Below are 22,379 nucleotides of genomic sequence, written 5' to 3' on the forward strand. Positions count from 1 at the left end.
GGGTCCCCAAAAGGAGCCAGGCGCAGGGCAGGGTGCACAGATCCCATTTATCAGCCCCCCCCCGCCATAAGGGGGGGTCACACACACATATATAGGGCCCCCCCCCCCCCCACCACCCCCAAGCCGGGAGGACCCCCCCAGGGCCAGCCCCAGGGTGCCCGGCTGCTAATTAGCGGGCCCGGGGGGGTAATTAGCGGGCTGCCGGAGCGCTAATTGGCAAGGGGAGGCTGAGGCACTTCAAACCAGGCCCCCCCCACCCGGTAATCCGGCCCCCCACCCCCTTAATCCGCCCCCAAACCCCCTTAATCCGGCCCCCCAATCTCTTAATCCGCCTCCCAATCCCTTAATCTGTGCCCCCATCCCCTTAATCCGCCCCCAAACCCCCTTAACCCGCCCCCCAATCCCTTAATCTGCCTCCCATCCCCCTTAATCCGCCCCCCAATCCCTTAATCTGTGCCCGCATCCCCTTAATCTGCCCCCCAATCCCCTTTATCTGTGCCCCCATCCCCTTAATCTGCCCCCCAATCCCCTTTATCTGTGCCCCCATCCCCTTAATCCGCCCCCCAACCCCCTTAATCCGCCCCCCAACCCCCTTAATCTGTGCCCGCATTCCCTTAATCTGCCCCCCAATCCCCTTAATCTGCCCCCCATCCCCCTTAATCCGCCCCCAACCCCCTTAATCCACCCCCCCAATCCCTTAATCCGTGCCCCCATCCCCTTAATCCGACTCCCCCAACCCTTAATTCGCCCCCCCATCCCCTTAATCCGGCCCCCCCAACCCTTAATCCGCCCCCCCCCACCCTTAATCCGGCCCCCCCCCCCCCACCTATGGGGGGCTCAGCAAATTGGGGTGCACCCCAATAAAAGGGGGGCTGTGTAGGGTGTGTATATGGGGGGGGAACAGTGCCAGTGCCCCCACCCCATCACCCTGACCCCGCCACCCCAGGGGGGGGCTCGGGGGCGACCCCAAAAGCGAAGCGGCCGTGGCGGCCCCGAGCCCAAGCGGGGGCTCCGTGGGCGATGCTGCAGGTCCAGAGCTGCAGGGGGGCAAACGGGGACCTCAGTGGGGTGGCCATGTCCCCCACCGTGCCCCCCCCAAGGGGGTGTCCCCAAAAAAACCCTACCAGGTAGGCGATGAAGGCCAGGTAGGCGGCCAGCAGCAGCCCCAGGGGGGCGAGGAAAGCGGGGCCCCGTAGGGTGGGCAGGAAGGCCACCACGAAGTAGATGTTGATGGCGCACACCAGCCCCGCGATCAGGGCCATCAGCACCTTCCCCAGGCTGGGGGCGCAAATTTTAGGGGGGGGGGGCACGGCCCCGGCACCGTGCGCCACCCCCCCGGTGGGTGTTTTCCCCCATAGGCCACCCTATAGCAAGTCGTAGGGGGGCCGCAGCGGGGTTTTGCCCACCCAGGGGATATGGGACGGGGGGTTTTGGGGATATAGTTTTTTTTTTGGGGTGTCCCCCCCCTCCCCAAAACTCACAGCCCGTTGGCGAAGTCGTGCATGAGCGGGCGCAGGCTGGTGAAGGTGAGGACGGGCAGCACGGCGAAGGGCAGCTGGGAGGAGACGGGGTGAGGAAGGGGGGGCATTCAGGGGGTCGGGGGGGGTCCCAAGGGTGCCCCCCCCTCACCAGCAGGCTCTGTAGGACGTTGAGGAGGTCGTTCATGCCCGTCAGCTGGGTGACATCCCGGAAGGCGGCCACCAAGAGGGTGGGCAGGATGGCGAAGGAGCGGGTGAAGAGCACGCGGGCGAAGCGGGACCAGCGCAGCCGCAGGAAGCCCTGGGGACACCCCAAAAAAAACCCCAAACCCTTCCCCTCTGCGCCCCTGGGGTGCCCAGCTGGGTTGCGGGACCCCACTAGATGTCAGCTCCCGCTCATTAAGCTTAACGAGCTCATTAGGGAAGCAGCACCCCGTGTAGGGCACCCCCAGGGACGGGGCACCCTTGGGGACGGGGCACCCCTGGGGTGGCACTGCCCCGATTGGGGCGCTTGGGGACCCCAATGCCAGCCCCTAGGGACACAGAGGGAGGCGAAACTCCCTGCCCAGCCCCCCCCAGGGGATATTTGCCCCCCCCGGGGGATATTTGCCCCCCGTTGCCCTCACCTCCATGACGAACTGCCCCGCGTAGGTCCCCGTCATGGTGGAGCTCTGCCCCGCCGCCAGGATCCCCACGGCCCAGATGTAGAGCGCCGCCGCCCCGAAATAGCAGCCCAGGATGACCCCCTGTAGGGGGACCCCAAAACTCAACCCGGGGATCCTGTAGGGCCAGCGGGGGCCACCCCAAGGCCGGCTCCCCGGTGCCGCTCACCCCCTGGTAGATGTCCACGGAGACGGTGGCGTTGTTGGGGGGGAAGATGTTGGCGTAGCGGCTGACGCTGCTGTTGATGCACTTGTTGTGCTGGAAAGCACCACGGGCACGTGTAGGGCACCCCATAAATCCGGGGAGGGTGAGGACACCACCCCTACACCCATGGGGTGACCCCCACAGCCCCTCACCACGTCCTCATTGCGCTGGCGGTAGAAGGCTTGGCCGAAGACGGCCACGACGAAGAGGTTGATGAGGAAGGAGACGAAGAGCGCCAGGCAGGACTCGCCCAAAAAATAGGTGTTGGCCTCCCGCACCTCCTCCTTCTTCGACCGGTCGATGGCTCGGGTCTGGGCACCGTGGGGCGACCCCATAAGGTGACCCCATAGGGTGGCACCGCGGGGTGACCCCCTCACCGTGCGCCTTCCCCCGAGTTTTGGGATTTTTCCCCACACCACCCCGGTGACCCCGTGGGGTGACCCCGCGGGGTGACCCCCTCACCGTGCGCCTTCCCCCCGAGTTTTGGGATTTTCCCCAACACCACCCCGGTCCCTGCTCACCTTGACCAAGGAGGAGTGGAGGAAGATGTTATGGGGCATGATGATGGCCCCCACCATGCCCACGGCTTGCAGCAGCTCCTCCCGCCCGCAGCCCGGGCAGTAGGGCAGGAAAATGCCCCGCAGCACCTCCAGCTGCGCCGGCCTCACCACCACGTACTGGGACGGGGAACCCCATTAGCAGACCCCCCCCGGCAGCACCAGGCTGGGATGGGGATGTCCTAAACCCCCCCAAAAAAAGCTTTTACCTCGTAGCCGAAGGTCAGGGCCATGATGGTGATGAGGAGGCCGAAGAAAGCCTCCAGCTTGCGGAGCCCTGTGGGGGTGGGTGGCTGGGCTGGGGGGGCACCGGTGCCGGCCCCAAGGGGGGAAATCCCCTCCTCCTGGGGAGTTATGGCGTCCCCACACCCCATAACTCACCGTACTTGTCGAGGAAGAGGAAGAAGAGGGTGTCCACGATGGTGATGAGGACCCCGCCCCAGAGCGGGATGCTGCGGGATGGGGACAACGAAAGGGGTCGGGGGGCCACCCCGGTGGGGTGAGGGTGGCGGCACCCCAAAAGGGTCCCATTGTGGGGAGGGGGGGGGTTACCGGCCGGCCGAGAGCAGGCTGAAGGCGATGGCCGTCCCGATCACCTCCTGCATGTCCGAGCCGATGATGGCCACCTCGATGGTGAGCCACAGCAGCACGCGGGGCACCTGGCGGGGACGGGGACATGGGGACACGGCACGGGGACATGGGGGACACCACATTTGGGATCTCAGGGTGCTCCGGGACGGGGACAAGTCCCAGCTTGGGCCGGGCAGGATCCGCCCTGCTGCGGCTGCTGACGCCGGGACGCTCTCAGGTGTCCCCAAACGGGACGGGGACGCTGGTGCCGTGTCCCCCCCCCCTTCCCGGCCGCTCACCTTGGGGTAATAGAGGTGACAAATCTCAGCCAGGTCCTTGCCCGTCACGACGCCCAGGCGGATGGCCAGGCGCTGGCACAGCAGCCCCAGGACGGTGGCCCACAGCAGCACCCACAGCAGCTGGGGGGGGGGGTTTGGGGACAGGAGAAGGGCAGCGGGGGCCGGGCAGGGGATGGGAGCGGGATCTGTGTCCCCCCCCCAGCCCTAGGGCTCACCTTGAAGCCGGCCACGGCCCCGCACTGCAGGTCAGACTCCACGTTGCCCGGGTCCAGGTAGGCGATGCTCATCAGGAAGCCGGGCCCCGTGAAAGCCCAGAGCTTCCTCAGGCTGAAGCCAGGCTGGGGACGGGAGCGCCATCCCCCCCTCCCAGTTAAAACCAGTGGCTCCCAGTTGCCACCTTCTCCTGGTGCTGGGGAGCCCTGGCGGGCGTTCCCCTCCCCGCTCCCTTTGCGCCAACCCGGGCAGCGGGACCCCGAGCCCAAACGGGATGGGGATCCCAAAAGTGGAGGGGGATTCGTCGCAGGCTGTTTGGGGGCGCCCCCCTCCCCAGGAGGGTCCCGGGGCTGCCGTTAACGGTGCCCACGCAATCCCGAGCCCTTTCACAACCCCATCCCTTCCCCTTCTCCCTTCCGCCCTTGGAGAGCCGCTGGGGGGGCTCCCACGGGGCTCGGCGTCCCCTCCCCATGCCTCAGTTTCCCCCATTAGGACAGCTTCAAGGCTCAGCCAGGGCTCGGGGGACACCGAGGTGCTCAGGGTGTGTTCCCGACCCTACACCCCCAGCCCCACGTACCCCGCTGCTTTTGGGGATGCTGACAAGCTCGTCCAGGTAGGGCTGAGCCGTGCGCCCGGGGGGCTGCGGGGGGCCGGGGGCATCGCCAGGATCACCTTGAACCCGGTTCAGGGACCCGGCGAGACCTGGGAGGGGAGGAAGAGGAGGAGGAGGATGCGGGGACGAGGACCCCGCTGCTTCCCAGCTCCATCCCACAGCCACCCACACCCCGGGGTCATCCCAAAGCGGGACGACCCCGCTGCTCCTGGCAGCGATTGGGGCCCGGGGGAGGTGGCAGCCCCCCGGTACCCCCCTCCCCAGCAGCCCCAAAGCCACGCACACCTCGGGGCAGGGCGGTGGGGACACCACGAAGCTGTCCTTGTCCCTGTCCCTGCCCCACCAGCACCCTGGGGTGCACCCCGGGTAGGTGGGTGGGGGTTTTGGGGGGCGCTCACCTGGCTCCAGCGATGCCACGGTGGGGTCGGATCCGGACATGGTGCTGGGGCCCTCGCCTCGAAACTGGGCGCAGCGCCCGCCCCCCAGCTCTTAAACCCCCCCCCGAGGAAGAGGAGGAGGAGGAGGAGGAGGAAGAAGCGTGTCCCCCCCCCTCGCTGACCCAGGCTGGGAAAGGGAGCCCTGGGTGCTGCGGGTGCGCACGGTCTCGGTTCCCCACCCCACACACATTATTTTTTTTTTTTTGGGGTGGGGGCACCAACCCTGCGCGCACCCCCAAGAGGGTGGGAGCGTGCCCAGGTGTGCCCCCCCTCCCTGCACATCCTTGGGGGGGGGTCCCACTGCCTCTCGGTGCTGGGGAAGGGAAGGGGGGGGACATGGGGACGGTGTCCCACGGCTGGGGGAGGGCGCGGGGGGGGGGCAAGGTCCCTGCTGGGGTAGGGGAAAGGGCAGCGGAGAGGGAGCGAGGAGGAAGCGGGCGCGCGTTGCACAAGCACAGGCGGCTCCAAACGCACCCTGGGGTGGGGGGGAAGCGGGAGCAGGGGGCCCCAAATGCTCTGGGGGGGTGGGGGGGGATTTGGATGCAGCCCACCCCCCCTCTGTGCCTCAGTTTCCCCCCCCAAAAAAAAAGACACCGGAGCAGGGGGGGCGCAGCACCGAGGGCTTTAATCCTGGGGAGGGCTGCGGGAGGAGGCGAAGTTGGGGCCGGGGGGGTGGCGGCGGGCGAAGGGGGCGAAGAAACGGGCGGCGAAGGGGAGGGGGTCGGGGGGCTGGCGGAGCAGCAGGGCCTGCAGGAAATCGGCCAGGAGGGCGGCGAGCTCGGGGTGCCGCCGGGCGTAGGTGCCGTGGGACGCCTGCAGCTCCTCCTGCGTGTTTGGGGGGGGATGGACACGAGGTGGGCACCCCCGTCCCGCGTCCCCGTGCCTTTTCCCAGCTTTTTTGGGGCGTTTTGTGGGGGTCTCTCCACCTCCGTGCCACCCCCCAAGACCCCTCCTCACCTTCCTATCCAGGAACCAGGAGCGCAGCTGGGCGTCCTCCTCCCACTCCAGGGGCTGCTTGGGGAACGCGGGCTGGGGCTCGGCCTGGGCTGCACGCAGAAGGCACCTCGTGTGTGTGTGTCCCCAATTGCCCCCCTCCCAGCCCCCAAAAAGCCCCCAGCCCCGCTCCGTACCCCTCTCGCTGAGGACATCCTCATCCTGCAGCACCGCCAGCACCGGGCACCCGACCTGCAGCTGCCGAGCCAAGCGCCTGCGGGACGGGGACCCCGCTGGGTGCCAAACCCCACGGGTGTGCCCCCCCCCCGACCCCAAATAGGGTCCCCCCCACCCCGGCCGTACCCGCTGGGGAGGAAACTGCTGTGCCAGACCGCGGGGACGCCCTCCTTGGTGCGCACAGCTCGCTCCAGCACCACCACCTCCACCTCCGCCGAGCCCCCCGGCTGCCGCTGCGCACCCAGGGCACGCTGTAGGGACACCCCATAGGGTCACCCCCACCCCATAAAACCAATCCTTCCCCCCAAAACGCCACCTGCCCAGGGGCCGGGTGGGCTCACGTAGGTGACGGTGCCGAGGTGCCCCTCGCTGTCGATGGCTGGGAAGATGAGGCCAGGGGGGGGCACGGCACGGCGGCGAGCCAGCACCCGCAGCAGCAGGAGGCTGGCGGCCTCCCCCAGCAGCCCCCCCAGCGAGGCCCAGCCGTAGGAGAAGTCCCGGGAGTGGGGCTCTGCCTGCGGAGACACCAAAAAACCCCATGGGGCACCCCACAGGGTGGGCAGCCCCCCCTTTTTGCTCGGGATGCGCCCCCAGGCACTGTAAATCTCTTGGAGAGGGGGGGGGGACCCCGCTGCGCCCCCCCCAGCCTCACCTTCCCCTCGCGGGTGAGGACGGTGACGGCCATCCCGTGGGGCTGCTGCACCATGCGGGTCCTCCTCTCTATGGGGTGCGCTGCGAACTGTGGGGTTTTGGGGGCAGAGCCACCCCAACGCCATCCTCAATGGGGCTGGGGGATCCCGTCCCCAAAGTCCCGAGGCCAAGGGGGGGGTTTTGGGGTGCTCCCTCCCCGACGGGGCTGGGGACGGGGACACGGGGCTGGGTGCAGTGCCCCTAAATCCAGGAAACGGGGGGGACAATGGGGTCGTGCCACCCCCGTGGGGGCCACGCCGCTCACCTCCAGGCTTTGGTGCTGCTCCTGCTCCAGGGTCTCCAGCCGCATGGTGACGTACCCTGGCACGGCACAGCCCCGCTGCCACCCAAATAGGACGACCAAGACGACCCCAAATCTGGGGGCGCCACCCCAAAACCCTTCCCCCCCCCTCCCCCTTTTTAGGGGTCTCACCTTTTAGGGTGCTGCAGAAGGGGACGCCGTCCAGCGCCCCGCGGCACTCGGCGCGCACCAGGAGGCAGCTGCGCACCCGCTGCCCCTCCCGCTTGTAGGGTGCGGGTCTGGCGCCCACCCAAAGGTGCCCCCCCCCGCGGCCCCCCGCCGCCACCAGCGCCAGGGTCTCCGGGAACAGGCAGCGCTCCAGCTCCTCGGGGCCTGGCCCCAAATACGCGGTCACCCAGCTGGCCCCAAATCCCCCCCCTCCGGACCCTTCCCCGGGACCCCCGACCCCATATGGGGTCAGGGTGTGTGTGTGGGGGGGGCACGTCCCGGGGAGGGTAGGGGGATGGGGACACGGGGGGGGGTTGGGGACACGGGGGGGGGGGATTGGGGACACCCACCGATGCGCTTCAGGAACTTGGCGGCTCCCTCCATGGGGTTGGGGTCTTCTGTGGGGACACGGGGGGGCTGATCCCAAAAATCCCACTGTGGGGGGGGGCGCAGGGACCCCCAGCCCCCCCAGCACCCCCCCAGGAGCCCAGCCGTGTAACCCTATAGGGGAGCAGAGCCCCCCACCCTGTGGCCCACCACCCCCCGGTGCGCCCCAAAATCCCCCCAAATCCTCCCCAAATCCCATACCCTCCCCCAAATTCCCCCCTCCCGACCCCAAACCTGGCCCCTCCAGCCGAGGCGCCCCCCCCACAACGCTTCCAGCCGTCGCTATGGCAACCCCCCGGCCCTGCCTCTTAAAGGGCCAGCGATCCCATAGAGATTTTGGGATGGAGCCCCCCCCCCAAACACAGAGGGAGGGGCTGAGCGGGTACAAATCGGATCCGGGGTTTTATTTATAGGGTTCCGGGGTGTCCGTCCTGTCCCCAGCACCGTGCCCCCAATGCCAGTGTGTGTTTGGGGTCCCTCCCAGCCCCCCCCACCCCAAAAAGGGGGGCGCACGGCGCTGCCTGGGGAACAGGGGGGGTCCCTGAGCTGGTGCGCTGCGAATTGGGGACTCCCAGAAAAAAACAGGGGGGGGAATAGGGGAAAAAAGCCCTTGGTGCTGTCCCTACAGTGCCAGCACTATGGGGTGGGGGCTGTGACCCCCCCAGGAAGGGGACCGAGGTGCTCCCAGGTGACCCCAAGGCGCGGAGAAACGGGGAGGGAGAGTCCACTTATGGGGCGCACGCTTATGGGGTGGCACGGGGGGGGCTCCATCCTCTCCCCCCCCACAGGAGGGGAAATTCACAGCAACGACGGCACAGTCCTGGCGGTGAGGGGGGGTCCCCATATCCCGGGGGGGGGGGCACCCCCTAGGTGGCTTTGTAGAGGTCCTTGCGCCTGCGCAGCTCCTTGAGGACGCGGGCGCGGAAGGCGTCGGGGGGCTCCCCGCTGCCCCGATGCAGCCCCAGGGCCTCCTGCAGCTCCCGGCGGTGGGTGCGCAGGAAGGGGTTGTAGGTCTGCTCCTCGCCCAGCGTGGAGGGGCACTGGGGAGGGGGGGGGGACACCCAAAAAAAAGAAAAAAAAGGGTGTGGGGGGGATGCGCTCAGCCCCGAGCGCCCCCGGCACCCCCTCTCCGACCACCCCAATCGCAGGGCGCAGCCCCCGGCGAGCGGAATTTGGGGGGTGGGGGAGGCACAAGGGGATAAGGAGGGGATGTGGGGGGGGTGAGGATGTGCCCCCCCCTCGGTGCTCACCGTGCTCCTCTTCTCCTGCCGCTGCTGCGTCGCCCACAGCAGCTTCTGCTCCAGCGCGGGGTTGTCGAGCTCCAGCAGGCTGGCGAAGCTCAGGCACTCCAGCGCGTACTCGTGCCCTGGGGGGGCACCCTCAGCATCCCCCCCCCCCGCCTCCCAACGATGGGAACGGGCAGTTTGGGGGCGCGGGAGGGGATTTTGGGGGGGGGGTTGATGCTCACCGGGCCACAGCAGGGTGTCCTCTCCCAAGCCCACGGCCGCATCCAGCGAGGCCAGCATGGTTTCGGGGGAGCCCTCGAACAGCCTGCCTGGACCCACGCGCACTGCCCATCACCGGGGCGGTCCCCCCCCCCAAAACAAAAACCAAAAAACCACTGTTCCCCCTCTCCAGCCCAAATCCTGGCTGATTTTGCGCTTTTTTTACTCACCGCAGCCGGCGAGGAAGAGCAGGTCCCCGGAGAAGAGGCAGGGGGGGCCCCCGAAGGGCCCCGCGTCCAGCACGAACGCCGTGTGGCCCACCGTGTGGCCCGGCGTCGCCAGCGCCTCGAAGGTCAGGCAGCCCACTGTCACCTTGTCCTTGTCACCAAGGGGGCTGCGCCGGCGGGGGGGGCACCGTCAGGGTGACCCCAAAACGCCCAGCACCCCGAAACGGCCCCCCCAGGGCATCCCCAGCCTCTGGGAACGGGTGTGAGGGAGGTGGGGCAGGGACTGGTGCGCACCCTATGGATCTGTGGGGCGTGGTGGGGGGGTGACGGGCACTGTGGGGTGCAGTGGGGGGGGTCACGGGTGCAGGTATGGGGTCGGGACTTACTTGGTGAGCTCGGGGATGGCGTCGAGGGCGCTGCCGTACACCCTGCAGGCGCCGTGCCGCTGGCGCAGCTCCGCGTTCCCCCCGCTGTGGTCCCTGCGGGCACAGAGGTCGGTGCCCCCCCTAAGTGGGGTAGGTGTAGGGGCACCCCCAGCAGCAAACACCGCGCCCCTGGGCACCGCTGCGTGCCCCCCCGAGCCCCCAAGAAGCCTCTGTTTTGGGGTCCCCACCCCACCCCACCCCGAGGGGTCCCCCAGCACCCTTTTGGCGCACGGAGAACCCCCCCTCGCCCCCCCCTTTCCCCCTTACCAGTGCTTGTGGGTGCAGAGGATGGCCTCCAGCGTCACCCCCTCCTCCTCGATAGCAGCCTGGCAGGGCAGAGATTTGGGGGAAACTTTGGGGGGGGGCACCTCCACGCACCCCAAATCCCCTCACCCTGCCCCGTGCGCCGAGGACTGCGGGTTAGGGGCGGATTCGCCCCCAAAAAGCCAGAGAGCTCCCTCCCCGAGGGCACCCAAACCCCATGGCTGGGTTTGGGGGGGTCTCACCTGCACGGCTATGGGGTCGGAGGGGTCGACCACGGCGGCGCGGCTGGAACCCGTGTCGATGACCAGGTAGCTGTAGTTGTTGGCCAGCACGGGGATGGGCACGATTTTCACCCCTGGGGGGTTGCCGGGCGGACAGACAGACATCACAAAAAAGCCCCTAGATGCTAGGGAAAAAAGGGGGGGGGGGGCGAGGCCGAGCATCCCCCCCACCCCACACCAGCCCCGAATTGGGGTCGGGGTCGTAACTCACCGTGGAAGCCCAGGGGCTGGGCCACCGAGTGGCCGTGGGGGAAGCGCTGGCGAGCCTTCCTCACCTGCCGCCGGTAGAAGAGGAAGCCCAGCCGCGTGCGGGCGTACAGCCTGTACCTGGGGTGGGGGGGGGGGGACACCCGGTGAGCCCCCACCCCAACAGGGGAGCCCCCCCGGCCCCCAGCCCATTTGGGAAGCGCTGGGAGCACGGCCAGGTGCTTGCGGAGAGCACGGGGGGGTCCCGATGCGCTCCTGCTGCTTCCCACCCCCGTTATCAGGGCGTGCGCACGGGGCGGGGGGGTTATCGCAGCACCCAGCCGCCGCCTCCCAGCGTTGTCCCCAGCCACCCGGTGTCCCCCGCTGTCCCCACGGTGCACGGGGTGCCCCGCGGGGAAGGCAGAGCAGCAGGGCTGGAGAAAAGGGAAGCGAGAGACAGCGCGGTGGCACGTGCCGCAGCCAGCTACCACAGCCCCCGAGGGTGCCCGGACACCCTGTTTATAGGGCAGCTTCGGGGCTGGGGACAGGGACTGGGGCCACAAAGGATGTGCAACGCTCGGGGTTGCGCCAGGCTCTGTCCCCAGCCCAAGGCCACCTCCCCGGGCACAAAGTCCCCCTCGCTCGGTCACCGGCCACCACCTCATGGCCCAGGCAGGGGGAGCGGGGAGAGATGAAACCTTGGGGTCAGGTCGGTCCCTGCGGCCCCAAGGCCGTTTCTGCCCCGTGGTGGCAGCAGGACTCGCGTGTGTCCTGCACACCGGGGCTGCTGCCTCTCCTCTGGGCTCCCCAAAATCCCCCCGGGCAGGAGAGGGGCAGCCCAAGGAAATAGGGCAGGAGACAGAGGGGTGCAATTAGCAGGGCAGGTGCAATTAGCGATTGCATCATTAACGACTGCAATGAGCCCAGCCAGGGGACAACCAGCAGTGGCCAAGGGTGCCCATCGCCACCCCGGGACACGGGGAACGGGGCCGGGTCCCAGCCCCGCAACCGGGGGCACGGAGCCTCCCCTCGCCCCCTTACCCCGGGGGGCTGCACCCCGAGCCCGGAGGCTGGGGAGGGCCCCGGGGGGGGGGCTGCAGGAGGGCTCCGGGACGGCGGGGGGCGGGCTCGGCGCTCCCTCGGCCGGAGGCAGAACAAAGGCGGCTGCAGCCGTGCCCTCACCCCCCCGCTGCCCCTGGGCGGCGGCCGGGGCTCTCCGGGAGCTGGAGGGGGGGGGGGGGGCAGGAAGGGCTCAGCCCCACCGGAGCCCGGCGGGGGGATACCGGGGGAGGGGGAGCACGGCCCGAGGGCTGGAGGGGCACGGAGCGGGGCTGAGACACCCCCAGGGCTGTGACACCCCCGGGGCTGAGCGGCACCGAGGGGCACCGGCACCGGCACCTCCCCTGGCGGCTCCCCCCCCCCGGTGCCGGTGCCGGTGCCGCTCCCCCTGCGTTCACTCACTCACCCCAGGCGGAACAGCAGCGGCCCGGCGAGGGCCATGAGCACGGCGGCGAAGCGGCGCAGGGCCGGGCTGAGCCAAGCGGCCGCCCCCAGCCCGCACACCCCGACCCCAGCCCCGCTCCCGGTGCCGGTCCCGGTCCCGGTGCCGGGCGCCGCCGCCGCTCCCCGGCAGCGCGCCCCCGCCATGCCCGAGGCCACGCCCCCCCGCTCAAACCACGCCCCTCTCCGGCGCGCCACGCCCCCCAGGCAGCCAATCGGAGAGCGGCGCGCCCACCCCCCCCCGCAGCGTTTTTCCCGCCAGCTCCGCGCGCCCCCTGCCGGCGGCGCGCGCGCCCCTTTGTGAATGACGCACGGGGAGGGGGGTCCCCTCAGTGACGTCACAGCCGAGACAGGGGGTTCCCCCCGGTGTCCCCCCCGCGCCCCCCGTTTCCCTGCCCGTGTCCCCGTCCTCAGCCCCGGGGGGGTCCCCGCGGTGCCCCCCCCCGCCCCAGGCACCGGGCACCGAGCGCCACCGCCAGGGGGAGCGGAGAGGAGCGGGGAGGAACCGGGGGGGGCCCCGGGGCGGGTCCCGGTGGTGAGGGGGGGGGCTCCGGGCAGTGACCGCCCCCGCCCCGCCCCGGCCCGGTCCCGGCGGAGCGGCCCCAGCCCGGCGGAGCAGCGCGCAGCAGGTAGGGGAGCGCCGGGACCCCCTGTACCGGGACCCCCCCCCCTCGGTACACCGCCCCCCCAGCCCCGTCCCACACCGCCGGTACCGGGGGGGAGCGGGGGAAGGGGCGCGGAGCCCCCCCACGGCTTGGGTGGAGCCCCCCGGTTGTCCCAGCGCAATTTGGGGTCTCCCCCCCCGGTGCCAAACTGCCCCCATCCCATTAACCCCGCTCGCCCCCCGGGGATCCCAGCACTGGGTGGGGGGGGTCCCAGCACGGCACCGGGTGTCCCGGGGGGGGTGGCAGGGCGGTGGCGGGGGGGTCCCCTCCCTGAGCCACAGGAACGTGCCACTCCTATGGGATTTGGGATTTTTGGGATTTGGCCCTGCGAGGTGTGGCCCCAGGCTGGCGCCTTCCTCTGCGCCTCCTGGAGCGGATGGGGGGCAGCCTGGGGGGCCCGGGACTGGGGGGGGCATCCCTGTGTGCCCCCCATCCCTTTGTCCCCAGGGGGTCACGGCCCTATTTGGGGACCCCACGCCAAGGTGTCCCCGCGGTGGCAGCAGCCCCGTGGGAATAGGGCTGCCACCCCGTTGCGAGGCAACCTGTGGATCCCAATAACCGGGGCAAAGTCCTGCTGCGTGTGCCCGCTTGGCACCGTGGGGACAGCGGGGTCCCGGGGACAGCGTGGGGGGAACGGGGCGAGGTTTGGGGTGAGCCAGGTTGGGGACACCGCTGGGACACCTCGGTGGCCTCCTGGGCACTGTGCGGGGTGTCCCTTGGGGTCCCCATCAGGAGGTGGCCTTATGGGGTGAGGCCGGGCACTGCGGGGTGCCGGGGAGCGCAGGGACGCGCGGGTCCCCGTGGGGTGGGGACAGGAGGTGACAAGTGTCCCACGTGCCTGGCACCCCCGGGACGGGGCTGAGAGGGGGCAGAGAGGGGCAGCCACGGTGCTGAGACCCCAAAGACTCACATATGGGGTGAGCTGGGTGGGGGCAGCGAGCCTGGGTGTGTGTGGCCCTGTGACCCGAGCCGTGCCACGCCGTGCCACGCCGCGCCGTGCCAAACTGGTACCAGTTCCCAGGCTCTTCTGGGAAGGCAGAGCCCTTCCAGAGCCGGGGCAGCTATAGGGACGTGGGGACCCCACCTGGAGGCCCTGCTCCCCGCGCCCTACTGGGCACCCCGGGGTCCCCGCTGAGCTGGTGGCAGGGCCTTGAGCCGGGTGGGTGTTGTGGGGAGCGGGGCGAGGGGCTCAAATCCCCCACTGGGGGCCCAAATCCCCCACTGGGGGCCCAAATCCCCCATTGGGGGCTCAAATCCCCCCCCTGCTTATCGGTGCTGAGTCACGGTGCCCTGCACGGCCCCATCCGTGGGCACCGGGGTCTTGGTGGCAGCCAGGGGAAGAGGAAAAGGGGCAGCGGGGCCGGACCCCGCTGGTGGCACGGCTCCTGTGGCAAAGGGCACGGGGAGGTGACCCCGCTGCTGATTTGGGGTGGCCCTGGGGACGCAGGCGTGCCACGCTGTGGGGCTGCCGGGGGGGTGGTTATGGGGCTGGGCGGGACGCAGGGGGGGGTTTGCGTGCGGCTGGGTGCGGCCGGGACCCGTTGGGCTGGTTCCCTCACCTCTGCCTCGGGTTTTTTCCTGGGCCGGGCTCGATTTTGAGGTTCTGGCCCCGTTTCAAGCTCCAGCCTTCGGTCCCGGCCAGGAGGGGACCGGAGAGGGACCGGGGGGGGGGACCGGGGGGGGGAATGTGGGGTGCGGGGTTGTTGGCCGAGAGGTGCCAGCAGCTTTTGGGGAAGCAGCCGGGCAGCGAAAGCAAAAGTGTGGGGTCACCACGTGGCCGGGTTATTTTCGGCAGTGCCATCAGCGCGGTGCCAAACGTGACGCTGCGGCCGCCCCCACCCCGAAAGGGACGCACGGACAGCGGGGTGCTCGCCCCTCGCGCCCCTCCCCGCTGCCGTCCTGCCCCTCCCCAGCCCTCACGTCACCGCTGGCACGGGGTCAGGGTGGGGGCCTGGCGGCGGTTCATGGCAGCGCTCATGTTTTCCTGGCCTTGGAGGTTCTGCCTTCCTCCTCCTCCTCTTCCTCCTCCTCCTCCTCATTGTCCGGGGCCGTGCTGCTGGCCTTGAGCCCAGGTGGCTGCCGGAGGCTCAGCGCAGGGGAGCTCAGCGCGGGGGTCCCGTCCCCTCGTCCCCCTCGGGGGTGACAGTGGCGCCCTAATAGTGGCTGGCACGTCCCCGGGGGGCACCCCACAGCCGGGGGGTGGCCCTGGAGGTCACGTCCCCGTCGCCACCTGAGTCAGCGCGGCCGTGCCCTGCCCTGACGCGGGCAGCGGGGACTCAGGGCGCGGGAATGTGGGACGGGGACGGTGACGGGGACGGTGACGGGGCTCCCACTGACCCGATGGTGCCATCGGGGCCACCGCCGTGATCCCCAGCCCTATTAAAGGGCGGCTGCTGCGCTGGCAGCTTGGTGACGTCCCCATTTTTCCCCCCCCTTAGGGTGCCCACGAGGAGCCGGCATGGCGCAGCCCAACGCGCCCCCCCCGTACGACGACAAGAACCCGCTGTACCCCCCGCCGCCGGGGGCTTACCCCCAGCCCCCCCACTACGGGGGGGGGTACCCACAGCCGGGGGGGTACCCGCAGCCGGGGGGGTACGCGGCACCGGGGGGGTACGCGGCACCAGGGGGGTACCCGCAGCCGGGGATGCCCACCATGCCCATGCGGTTTGGTAAGCGGGGGACCCTTAATTTTGGGATGAGGGGGGTGGGTTATGGGGGATATCTCGGTGCCGGGGGTCTCCCAGGCGCTCTGAGCACCCTGTCCCGGGAAGGGGGTGTCCGTGGGGGTGTCACCGAGCTGTGTCCCCCCCCCTCGGGTAGGTGATGGCTACGGAGGCGAGGGCATGGGGGGCAGCTCCCCCTTCCAGGCGGCCGATTGGGACGACAAGAGGGTCCGGCACACCTTCATCCGCAAGGCAAGTGTGGGGCCGGGACGCGGCCACCCCCTTTTATTTAATTTTTTTTGGGTGGGGGTCACCGTGGCTGGGTGCTGACCCCCCTTCCCCAAAATCTCCCGCAGGTCTACGCCATCATCTCGCTGCAGCTGCTGGTGACCGTGGGGATCATCGCCGTGTTCACCTTTGTGTGAGCTACGGGGGGGGGGGAATCGGGGTTTGTTTTTTTTTTTTTTTTTGGGGGGGGGCGCACGCCACTTACTGCTCGTCCCTGCCGCCCCGCAGCTCGCCCGTGCGCTCCTTCGTGCAGAGGAACGTGGCCATCTACTACGCCTCGTAGTGAGTATGGGGTCCCCGAGTGGCCCCCACCCCCTTGATGACCCCAATGCCATTTTTTTTGGGGGGGGGGGCTGAGCTTGACCCTCTCCTTCTCTCCGCAGCGCCGTCTTCCTGGTCACCTACCTGGTGCTGGCCTGCTGCCAGGGGCCCCGGTGAGCGCTGGGGACCCCAAAAAAAAAAAGGGGACAGAGTTTGGGGACCACCCCCAAAAAAAAAGGGGAACAGAGTTTTGGGGTGTGGGGGGGTCCTCTGGGTATTGAGGGATGGGGTGTTTAGGGCATGGATCCCGGTGTGCGTTTGGGGCCAGCCCCTGTGAGCGAGGCTAAGGGATGTGGGAGGGGGACGTATGGGGACATATGGGGACGTGGGGGGGGTTGTGGGGCTGTGGGGGGTTTTTGGGGCCGTGGGTGTGGGTGGGGGTCTCACAGCTGCCCCCATTATCGTCCCCAGGAGGCGCTTCCCGTGGAACATCATCCTGCTGAGCATCTTCGTGAGTGGGGGGCTCGTGGGGGGGGGTGGGGGTGACACATTGGGGACAGTCCCGTGTGCCCCCCCCATGTCATTGCTGAGCCCCCCCCTTGTGTCCCGCAGACGCTGGCCATGGGGCTCATGACGGGGACCATCGCCAGGTACTCACCGGGTGTTTTTTTTTGGTTTTTTTTTTGGGGGGGGGGGACGGATGACACCCGTTTGGTGTCCCTGACTTTGGGGTGAGCTCGGTGCCCCCCCCGGTCCCGCAGCATGTACCGCACCAACGCCGTCCTCATCGCCATGCTCATCACCGCCATCGTGGCCATCATCGTCACCCTCTTCTGCTTCCAGACCAAGGTGTGTGGGATGGGGGGACACGCACCCCATTGGGGGGGGGGTTTGGGGACACCGTGGGACACCCCCGTGACACCTTTTAACCCCCCCAGGTTGACTTCACGTCGTGCCCGGGGCTCTTCTGCGTGCTGGGCATCGTGGTCATGGTGACGGGCATCGTCACCGCCATCGTCCTCTCCTTCAAATACGTGAGTTTTGGGGGGCGGGGGGCTGCGGGGTGCCGTGCGACCCCCCCGGCCTCCCCCCCCCCCCGTGTCCCCAGCCTGTCCCCGTGTCCCCACGCAGGTCCCCTGGCTCCACATGCTCTACGCGGCCATCGGGGCCATCGCCTTCACCTTGGTAAGCCACCGGCGGGGAGCACCCTTGGGTGGGGTGGGGTGTGTGGGGTAGGGGGGGCACCGACACCTCTGCCTGACCCCCCCCGTCCCCCGTCCCCTATTATTTCCCCCAGTTCCTGGCCTATGACACGCAGCTGGTGCTGGGCAATAGGAAGAACACGCTGAGCCCCGAGGAGTACATCTACGGCGCCCTCACCATCTACACCGACATCATCTACATCTTCACCTTCCTCCTGCAGATCGTGGGCCGGGATTAAGCCCCCCCCCTCCGCCCTATAACCCCCTCCCCGACCCCAAAATGCTTCTTTTTTCCCCCCCCTTTTGCCCAACCTGCTCCTCTCTCCGCCAGCCCCTCCGGGGGGGGGCGAATTGGGGCTGGTTCCCATCATGGGGTGGGGGCGCATCCGCTTGTAAATACGCTCTGAAGCCAGCGGCGGCCCCAAAAACGCTTCGGGACCCCCGCCCCAAGGCTAGCCCTGGGGGGGGGGCTTCCCCCATTCAGTGCCTTAACGTGGGCCCCCCCCTTGATGTGCCGTGGGGTGGGGGCGCGCGGCGTTATAAACCGAATAAACCCACTTTAATTTTCCACTCCGCGTGCCCCAAACTCCTCGTTCCTTTTAGGGTTTGGTTTTTGGGTTTTTTTGTTTTTTTGTTTTTGGGGGGGGGGGGTTCCCGGCTACGCCCTGCGGTAGCGCTCGGACTCGTAGTGGCCCTCGGTGGCTCGCTGCATGTGCTGGCGGGCGCGCAGCTGCTGCAGGCGGCTCCTGTCCACCTCCCGCTTCACCAGCAGGAACAGCACCATGCCGCACGGCAGCCCGATGGCCCTATAGGACAGAACAGGGGGGGGACACAGCGTGGGGACCCCCCCGGCACACCGGGACAGCACCGGGGGGGCACCGGGACGGCACCGGGAGGGCACCGGGACCCTCTTAGAGGGGGGTATCGCCCCCAAATCCCACTCACCACGCCAGCCCTATGGGCTTCATGGGGTTCTTGCCCTTTTTCCGCGTGGGGATGTACTCCACGCCCTCGGGAAGGGCTCCCGGTGGTCCCGGGGGGGGTCCCGGTGGTCGTGGGGGGGGTCCCGGTGGGGGCCGGTGGCAGCCCCGGGTTGGGGGTGGCCCCCCCCGGAGCCCCCCGGTGGCCGCTGCCAGGAGCCCTGCGGGGACGGAGGGGGTCGGGGGGGGGCGCCCGGTGCCGGTCCCGGTCCCGGTGCGCGACCCCAAACCCGCGCGGGGGGCGTGGCCATGCCAGAGGGGGGCGTGGCCAAGCCAGAAGGGGCGTGGCCAAGCCAGAAGGGGCGTGGCCACGCCAAACCGGCGCGCCCAACCCTAGGGGCGTGGTCAAAGCCCCAGTGGGCGTGGTCAACGCCACAGCGGGCGTGGTCAAGGCTATAAGGGGCGTGGTCAAAACCCAAGGGGCGTGTCCTTGATCCCGCCCCGCCCCCCGCTCGCGCCCCTCCCGCCCCTCCCGCCCCCTCCCCCCCGTCCCCGCCCGCTGTCCCCGTGTCCCCCTCCCCCCCCCGTCCCCTTCCTCGCCCCCCGGTCCCCCCCGGTACCGCGCAGGCCGCCGCGCGCCGCCGCCATGCCGGGTGTGGCCGGGCTCCGCCCCGCCCCGCTGCATGCCGGGAGCCGCAGTGCGCCCCGCTGGGGCCGGCAGCGGGAGGAGGCGCCCCCGGGACTACAACTCCCAGAGGGCCCCGCGCGGCACCAACAGGAAGGGGGCGGGACGGGGGGGCAGGAAGCGGAAGCGGAAGCGCGGCGCAGCCGGCATGGAGCCCGCCGAGGGGCCGGGCGCGCTGGGCTTCCACGGCGACGAGGAGATCATCGAGGTGCTGGAGCTCGGCCCGCCCGGACCCGGTGAGGCACCGCCACCGCCACCGGCACCGCCAACACCGCGGGGCATCGGGCACGGCCGCCCCGGGCAGGCCCCAGGCCCCCCAGGCCCTGTCAGGCCCCCCCCGGGCCCTCTCGGCCTCCCCCAGGCCCTGTCAGGTCCCCCCCAGTCCCTCTCGGCCCCTCCCGGTCCCTCTCGGTCCCCTCTGGGCCCTCTCGAGCACCCTCCGGTCCCCCCCGGTCCCTCTCGCCCCCCCCCAGTCCCTTTCAGGTCTCCTGCGGTCCCTCTCGGCCCCCCCCCAGGCACTGTCAGGCCCCCCAGTCCTTCTCGGTCCCCTCCGGGCCCCCCCCGGGCCCTCTCAGGTCCCCCCAGTCCTCCCCGGTCCCTCTCGGCCCCCACTCAGGCCCTGTCAGGCCCCCAGTCCCTCCCTGGTCCCCCCCAGTCCCTCTCGGCCCCCCCCCCCCAGGCCCTGTCAGGACCCCCCCGGTCTCTCTCTGGTCCCCCCCAGTCCCTCTCAGCCCCCTCCTGGTCCCTTTTGGCTCCTTCTCAGCCCGCCCCGGTCCCTGTCCCTGTCCCCATGCGGTCCCCCGGGCAGGTTCCCGGCTGTCCCATGCCATACACTGAGCCCCCTGTCCCCGCAGATGACCTGGCCGACGAGATGGAGGACGTGGACTTCGAGGACGAGGAGCCCGACGGCCCGGCGTGGGAGACAGAGGACGACAATGACGACGAGGAGGAGGGGGGGGGCACGGACGGCATGGAGGCGCAGGACGACAGCGAGGTCACCTTCGGGCTGCACTCGGGTGAGCGGGGGCTGCCGGGGAGCCTCCAGCCTCCTCCTGGCTTCCCTTGAAGGGAGGAGGCGCGGGGGGGCCCCACCAGCCTGCCCTGCAGCCCCCCCCCCCTGTCCCTCTGCTCTTCCCTGAAGCTTCTGTCTTCTGCGTGAGCCTCGACCCCAAGACCAACACGCTGGCGGTGACGGGCGGGGAGGACGACAAAGCCTTCGTGTGGCGCCTGAGCGACGGGGAGCTGCTGTTCGAGTGCACAGGTGAGGAGCACGGGGGGGCACCCCGTTGCTCGGGGCTGGCCAAGCCAGCAGCCACGTCCCCGATAGCACCTTCTGCTCCCTGCCGCCCCTAGGGCACAAGGACTCGGTCACCTGCGCCGGCTTCAGCCACGACTCCGTCTTCGTGGCCACGGGCGACATGTCCGGGCTCATCAAAGTCTGGCGGGTGGACGCCAAGGAAGAAGTCTGGTCCTTCGAGGTGGGGGACCTGGAGGTGAGCTAAAAGGCTGGATGCGGGACACGTGGGGCTCCTTCCCCTCCTCCTGGGGGCTGCTGCCCCGTGACGCTGCCCCTCCCCTCTCCGCGCAGTGGATGGAGTGGCACCCCCAGGCCCACGTCCTCCTGGCGGGCACGGCCGACGGCAACTCCTGGATGTGGAAAATCCCCGGCGGGGACTGCAAAACCTTCCAGGGCCCGGCGTGCCCGGCCACATGCGGCAGGATCCTGCCTGACGGTGAGGCGTGGGGACCCTCCGGGGAGGGGAACCTCACCGGTTCTGGCCGCGGGGAAGCTCTGGCTCAGCGCCCCGGTTCTGCCTGGCCGTAGGGAAGCGAGCCGTGGTGGGGTACGAGGACGGCACCATGCGCATCTGGGACCTGAAGCAGGGAACCTCGCTGCACGTGCTGAAAGGTAGGGAAGGAATTCATCGCCTGCGGCGCGGCGAGGAGGCAGCACCCTGCTTGCTGCCCACGCCTCTCCTCCTCGCCCAACAACAGGCCAGGACGGCCACCAGGACCCCTTGACGTGCGTGGCCAGCAACCAGGACGGCAGCTTGATCCTGACGGGCTCCGTGGACTGCCACGCCAAGCTGGTCAACTCCGCCACGGGCAAGGTGAGCCCCTGGGGGGGGCTTTTGCTAGCCAAAAGCAGCCTGCGGTGGCCACGGGTGGCCAGCAGGAGGCGTGCCTGGCCAGCAAAACCAGCAAAACCATCGCCTGCAGCCTGCTGGGGGGGGGCTCACGGGGTGTCTCCCCTCCCGCAGGTGGTGTGCGTCTTCAGGATGGAGAGCGCGGCCCCCAAGGCCCCCGCCGGCGAGGGCGAGGAGGCCGAGTCCAACTCGGTGGAGTCGCTGGGCTTCTGCAACGTGTGAGTGGGGTTGGTTTCCAGCCCCTCGGGTCGTCCCTCGTCGCCTCGGGGCTCTGCGGGGCCTTCACACGCCCCCTTCCCTGCCTCCCCCGGCTCCCCGTGACGCCTGCTCCCCTCTCCGCAGGATGCCGCTGGCTGCTGTGGGCTACCTGGACGGCACGCTGGCTATCTACGACCTTTCCACGCAGACCCTGCGGCACAAATGCCAACACGAGGTACTGCCCGACGCCCTTTTTCGGGGTCTGTGACCTTCTGCGGCCCTAGCCAAGCCTGTCTTAGAGCCCAGGGGCTTTCCTGGCTGGCCGGGGGCTGGTTCCTGCTTTCTGCTTCTCCCTTGGCCCTCGGGTTTCCCCTGAGGCAGCTGCCGTGCCCGCAGGGGATGTGCCTGAGGCCGTCTCCTCTCTGCTGTGGGGGCACGGGGGCGCTGACCCCGCTGCCTCCCTGCTCCCGTGCCGCAGTCAGGGATCGTGCAGTTGCTGTGGGAGGAGAGCTCGGCCGTGGTGTACACCTGCAGCCTGGACGGGGCCGTGCGGCTCTGGGACGCCCGCTCGGGGAAGCTGATCAGCGAGTACCGGGGGCACTCGGCCGAAATCCTCGACTTCGCCATCAACAAGTGAGCGGGGAACCCCTGGGAGGTTGGGTACTGAGACCCCAAAAGCCCCCAGCCCCCTCTGAGCCCTGTCTCCACCCCCCAGGGATGCCTCCGTTGTGGTGACGACCTCCGGCGACCACCAAGCCAAAGTTTTCTGCGTGCAGCGCCCCGACCGCTAGGGCTGCGGCGGGAGACAGGGGCGAGGGGCTCCCTCCTCCTCCTCCTCCAGCCTCTGCTTTGTAATTTTCCAGCCTGCCCCGCTCCGCCCTCGCTGCCTGGGGGCTGGGGTTGGGGTTTTGTATGAAAATGTCTTTAATTATATAAATTATTTCACTTAACTCGCCCCCCCTCCTGCTCTGCTTGCTGGGGAGGGAGAGGAGCTGGGACTGCCCGCACCCACCTCCCCCAACCCCAGGAGCTTCAGGAATTCGCTGCCCTAATGCTTCCTGGGCTTCCTTCGGGGTTCCTGAGGACCAGGATTCGATGTGGCTGCCCTGAGCTGAGGGGTGGCAGCAGCTGGTTTTATTGGGGTCGGGCTGGAGGCAGAGCCCCAATCCCCTTCCAGGCAGAAGAGAGAGGGGCTACGGAGTGAGGGAGGAGGGAATCTCCAGGACACGGTAATTTCCCCATGGTTAGCTCTAACTCCCCCCCCCTGCGCTT

The 22,379-nt window shown here is 69.5% G+C and overlaps 5 protein-coding genes across 6 annotated transcripts; 2 read left to right on the plus strand and 3 right to left on the minus strand.

The window, feature by feature from the left end:
• Window positions 1–897: 897 nt before the first annotated feature.
• SLC11A1 (solute carrier family 11 member 1) lies at window positions 898–5,068 on the minus strand. 2 transcript variants are annotated; one of them, XM_082764040.1, is made up of 15 exons: window positions 4,996–5,068; window positions 4,562–4,686; window positions 3,987–4,109; window positions 3,772–3,891; window positions 3,455–3,561; window positions 3,284–3,354; window positions 3,112–3,179; window positions 2,867–3,022; window positions 2,498–2,656; window positions 2,310–2,399; window positions 2,105–2,224; window positions 1,630–1,779; window positions 1,482–1,555; window positions 1,125–1,278; window positions 898–1,037 (listed from the first exon to the last, which is right to left on the minus strand). In XM_082764040.1, the coding sequence occupies exons 1-15, from the start codon at window positions 5,033–5,035 to the stop codon at window positions 924–926; spliced, it is 1,671 nt and encodes a 556-aa protein (XP_082620166.1). In that variant the 5' UTR covers window positions 5,036–5,068; the 3' UTR covers window positions 898–923. The 2 variants fall into 2 exon arrangements, with proteins under 2 accessions (XP_082620166.1, XP_082620167.1); XM_082764041.1 differs by lacking the exon at window positions 3,772–3,891.
• Window positions 5,069–5,599: 531 nt separating this feature from the next.
• CATIP (ciliogenesis associated TTC17 interacting protein) lies at window positions 5,600–7,782 on the minus strand (the record flags this gene model as incomplete). The annotated part of the gene is given in 10 exon segments (XM_082763235.1): window positions 5,600–5,673; window positions 5,676–5,859; window positions 5,992–6,080; window positions 6,165–6,241; window positions 6,331–6,455; window positions 6,546–6,719; window positions 6,857–6,943; window positions 7,160–7,215; window positions 7,328–7,528; window positions 7,714–7,782. Coding segments are annotated over 10 exon segments (1,101 nt in total). The 5' UTR covers window positions 7,748–7,782.
• Window positions 7,783–8,165: 383 nt separating this feature from the next.
• Window positions 8,166–18,745, minus strand: PNKD (PNKD metallo-beta-lactamase domain containing). The gene is made up of 13 exons (XM_082763236.1): window positions 18,698–18,745; window positions 18,103–18,298; window positions 17,817–17,963; window positions 16,100–16,135; window positions 15,308–15,426; window positions 12,044–12,374; window positions 10,604–10,719; window positions 10,354–10,466; window positions 10,115–10,173; window positions 9,809–9,901; window positions 9,426–9,589; window positions 9,001–9,305; window positions 8,166–8,790 (listed from the first exon to the last, which is right to left on the minus strand). The coding sequence occupies exons 1-13, from the start codon at window positions 18,723–18,725 to the stop codon at window positions 8,617–8,619; spliced, it is 1,881 nt and encodes a 626-aa protein (XP_082619362.1). The 5' UTR covers window positions 18,726–18,745; the 3' UTR covers window positions 8,166–8,616.
• TMBIM1 (transmembrane BAX inhibitor motif containing 1) lies at window positions 12,568–17,727 on the plus strand. Its single transcript, XM_082763336.1, has 12 exons — window positions 12,568–12,707; window positions 15,182–15,412; window positions 15,564–15,658; window positions 15,763–15,827; window positions 15,923–15,976; window positions 16,078–16,128; window positions 16,427–16,466; window positions 16,568–16,605; window positions 16,717–16,804; window positions 16,894–16,989; window positions 17,087–17,140; window positions 17,253–17,727. The coding sequence occupies exons 2-12, from the start codon at window positions 15,202–15,204 to the stop codon at window positions 17,394–17,396; spliced, it is 936 nt and encodes a 311-aa protein (XP_082619462.1). The 5' UTR covers window positions 12,568–12,707; window positions 15,182–15,201; the 3' UTR covers window positions 17,397–17,727.
• Window positions 18,746–18,876: 131 nt separating the features above from the next.
• Window positions 18,877–22,272, plus strand: AAMP (angio associated migratory cell protein). The gene is made up of 11 exons (XM_082763460.1): window positions 18,877–18,998; window positions 19,617–19,778; window positions 19,904–20,023; window positions 20,116–20,255; window positions 20,351–20,495; window positions 20,588–20,671; window positions 20,758–20,873; window positions 21,024–21,127; window positions 21,252–21,342; window positions 21,586–21,740; window positions 21,823–22,272. Exons 1-11 carry the CDS (start codon window positions 18,911–18,913, stop codon window positions 21,896–21,898), a joined length of 1,281 nt encoding a protein of 426 aa, XP_082619586.1. The 5' UTR covers window positions 18,877–18,910; the 3' UTR covers window positions 21,899–22,272.
• Window positions 22,273–22,379: the final 107 nt, after the last annotated feature.

The sequence above is a fragment of the Aythya marila genome (assembly GCF_965140915.1).
Source record: "Aythya marila genome assembly, chromosome: 6".
NCBI classification, from domain to species: domain Eukaryota; kingdom Metazoa; phylum Chordata; class Aves; order Anseriformes; family Anatidae; genus Aythya; species Aythya marila.

What these genes read in the sequence shown, in the direction of transcription:
- SLC11A1 (XM_082764040.1), bottom strand. Translation starts at nt 5,035, where the DNA reads ATGTCCGGATCCGACCCCACCGTGGCATCGCTGGAGCCAG. An exon ending in GTCACCTCTATTACCCCAAG is followed by an intron (nt 3,562 to 3,771) that starts GTGAGCGGCCGG and finishes CGTCCCCGCCAG; the next exon opens with GTGCCCCGCGTGCTGCTGTG. An exon ending in ACGTCCTACAGAGCCTGCTG is followed by an intron (nt 1,556 to 1,629) that starts GTGAGGGGGGGG and finishes GTCTCCTCCCAG; the next exon opens with CTGCCCTTCGCCGTGCTGCC.
- TMBIM1 (XM_082763336.1), top strand. Translation starts at nt 15,202, where the DNA reads ATGGCGCAGCCCAACGCGCCCCCCCCGTACGACGACAAGAACCCGCTG. An exon ending in GCCATCTACTACGCCTCGTA is followed by an intron (nt 15,977 to 16,077) that starts GTGAGTATGGGG and finishes TTCTCTCCGCAG; the next exon opens with CGCCGTCTTCCTGGTCACCT. An exon ending in TCTTCTGCTTCCAGACCAAG is followed by an intron (nt 16,805 to 16,893) that starts GTGTGTGGGATG and finishes TAACCCCCCCAG; the next exon opens with GTTGACTTCACGTCGTGCCC.
- PNKD (XM_082763236.1), bottom strand. Translation starts at nt 18,725, where the DNA reads ATGGCGGCGGCGCGCGGCGGCCTGCGCG. An exon ending in CCAGCCCCTGGGCTTCCACG is followed by an intron (nt 10,467 to 10,603) that starts GTGAGTTACGAC and finishes GCAACCCCCCAG; the next exon opens with GGGTGAAAATCGTGCCCATC. An exon ending in GGCAGGAGAAGAGGAGCACG is followed by an intron (nt 8,791 to 9,000) that starts GTGAGCACCGAG and finishes CCCCCTCCCCAG; the next exon opens with TGCCCCTCCACGCTGGGCGA.
- AAMP (XM_082763460.1), top strand. Translation starts at nt 18,911, where the DNA reads ATGGAGCCCGCCGAGGGGCCGGGCGCGCTGGGCTTCCACGGCGACGAG. An exon ending in GCTGCTGTTCGAGTGCACAG is followed by an intron (nt 20,024 to 20,115) that starts GTGAGGAGCACG and finishes TGCCGCCCCTAG; the next exon opens with GGCACAAGGACTCGGTCACC. An exon ending in TCAACTCCGCCACGGGCAAG is followed by an intron (nt 20,874 to 21,023) that starts GTGAGCCCCTGG and finishes CCCCTCCCGCAG; the next exon opens with GTGGTGTGCGTCTTCAGGAT.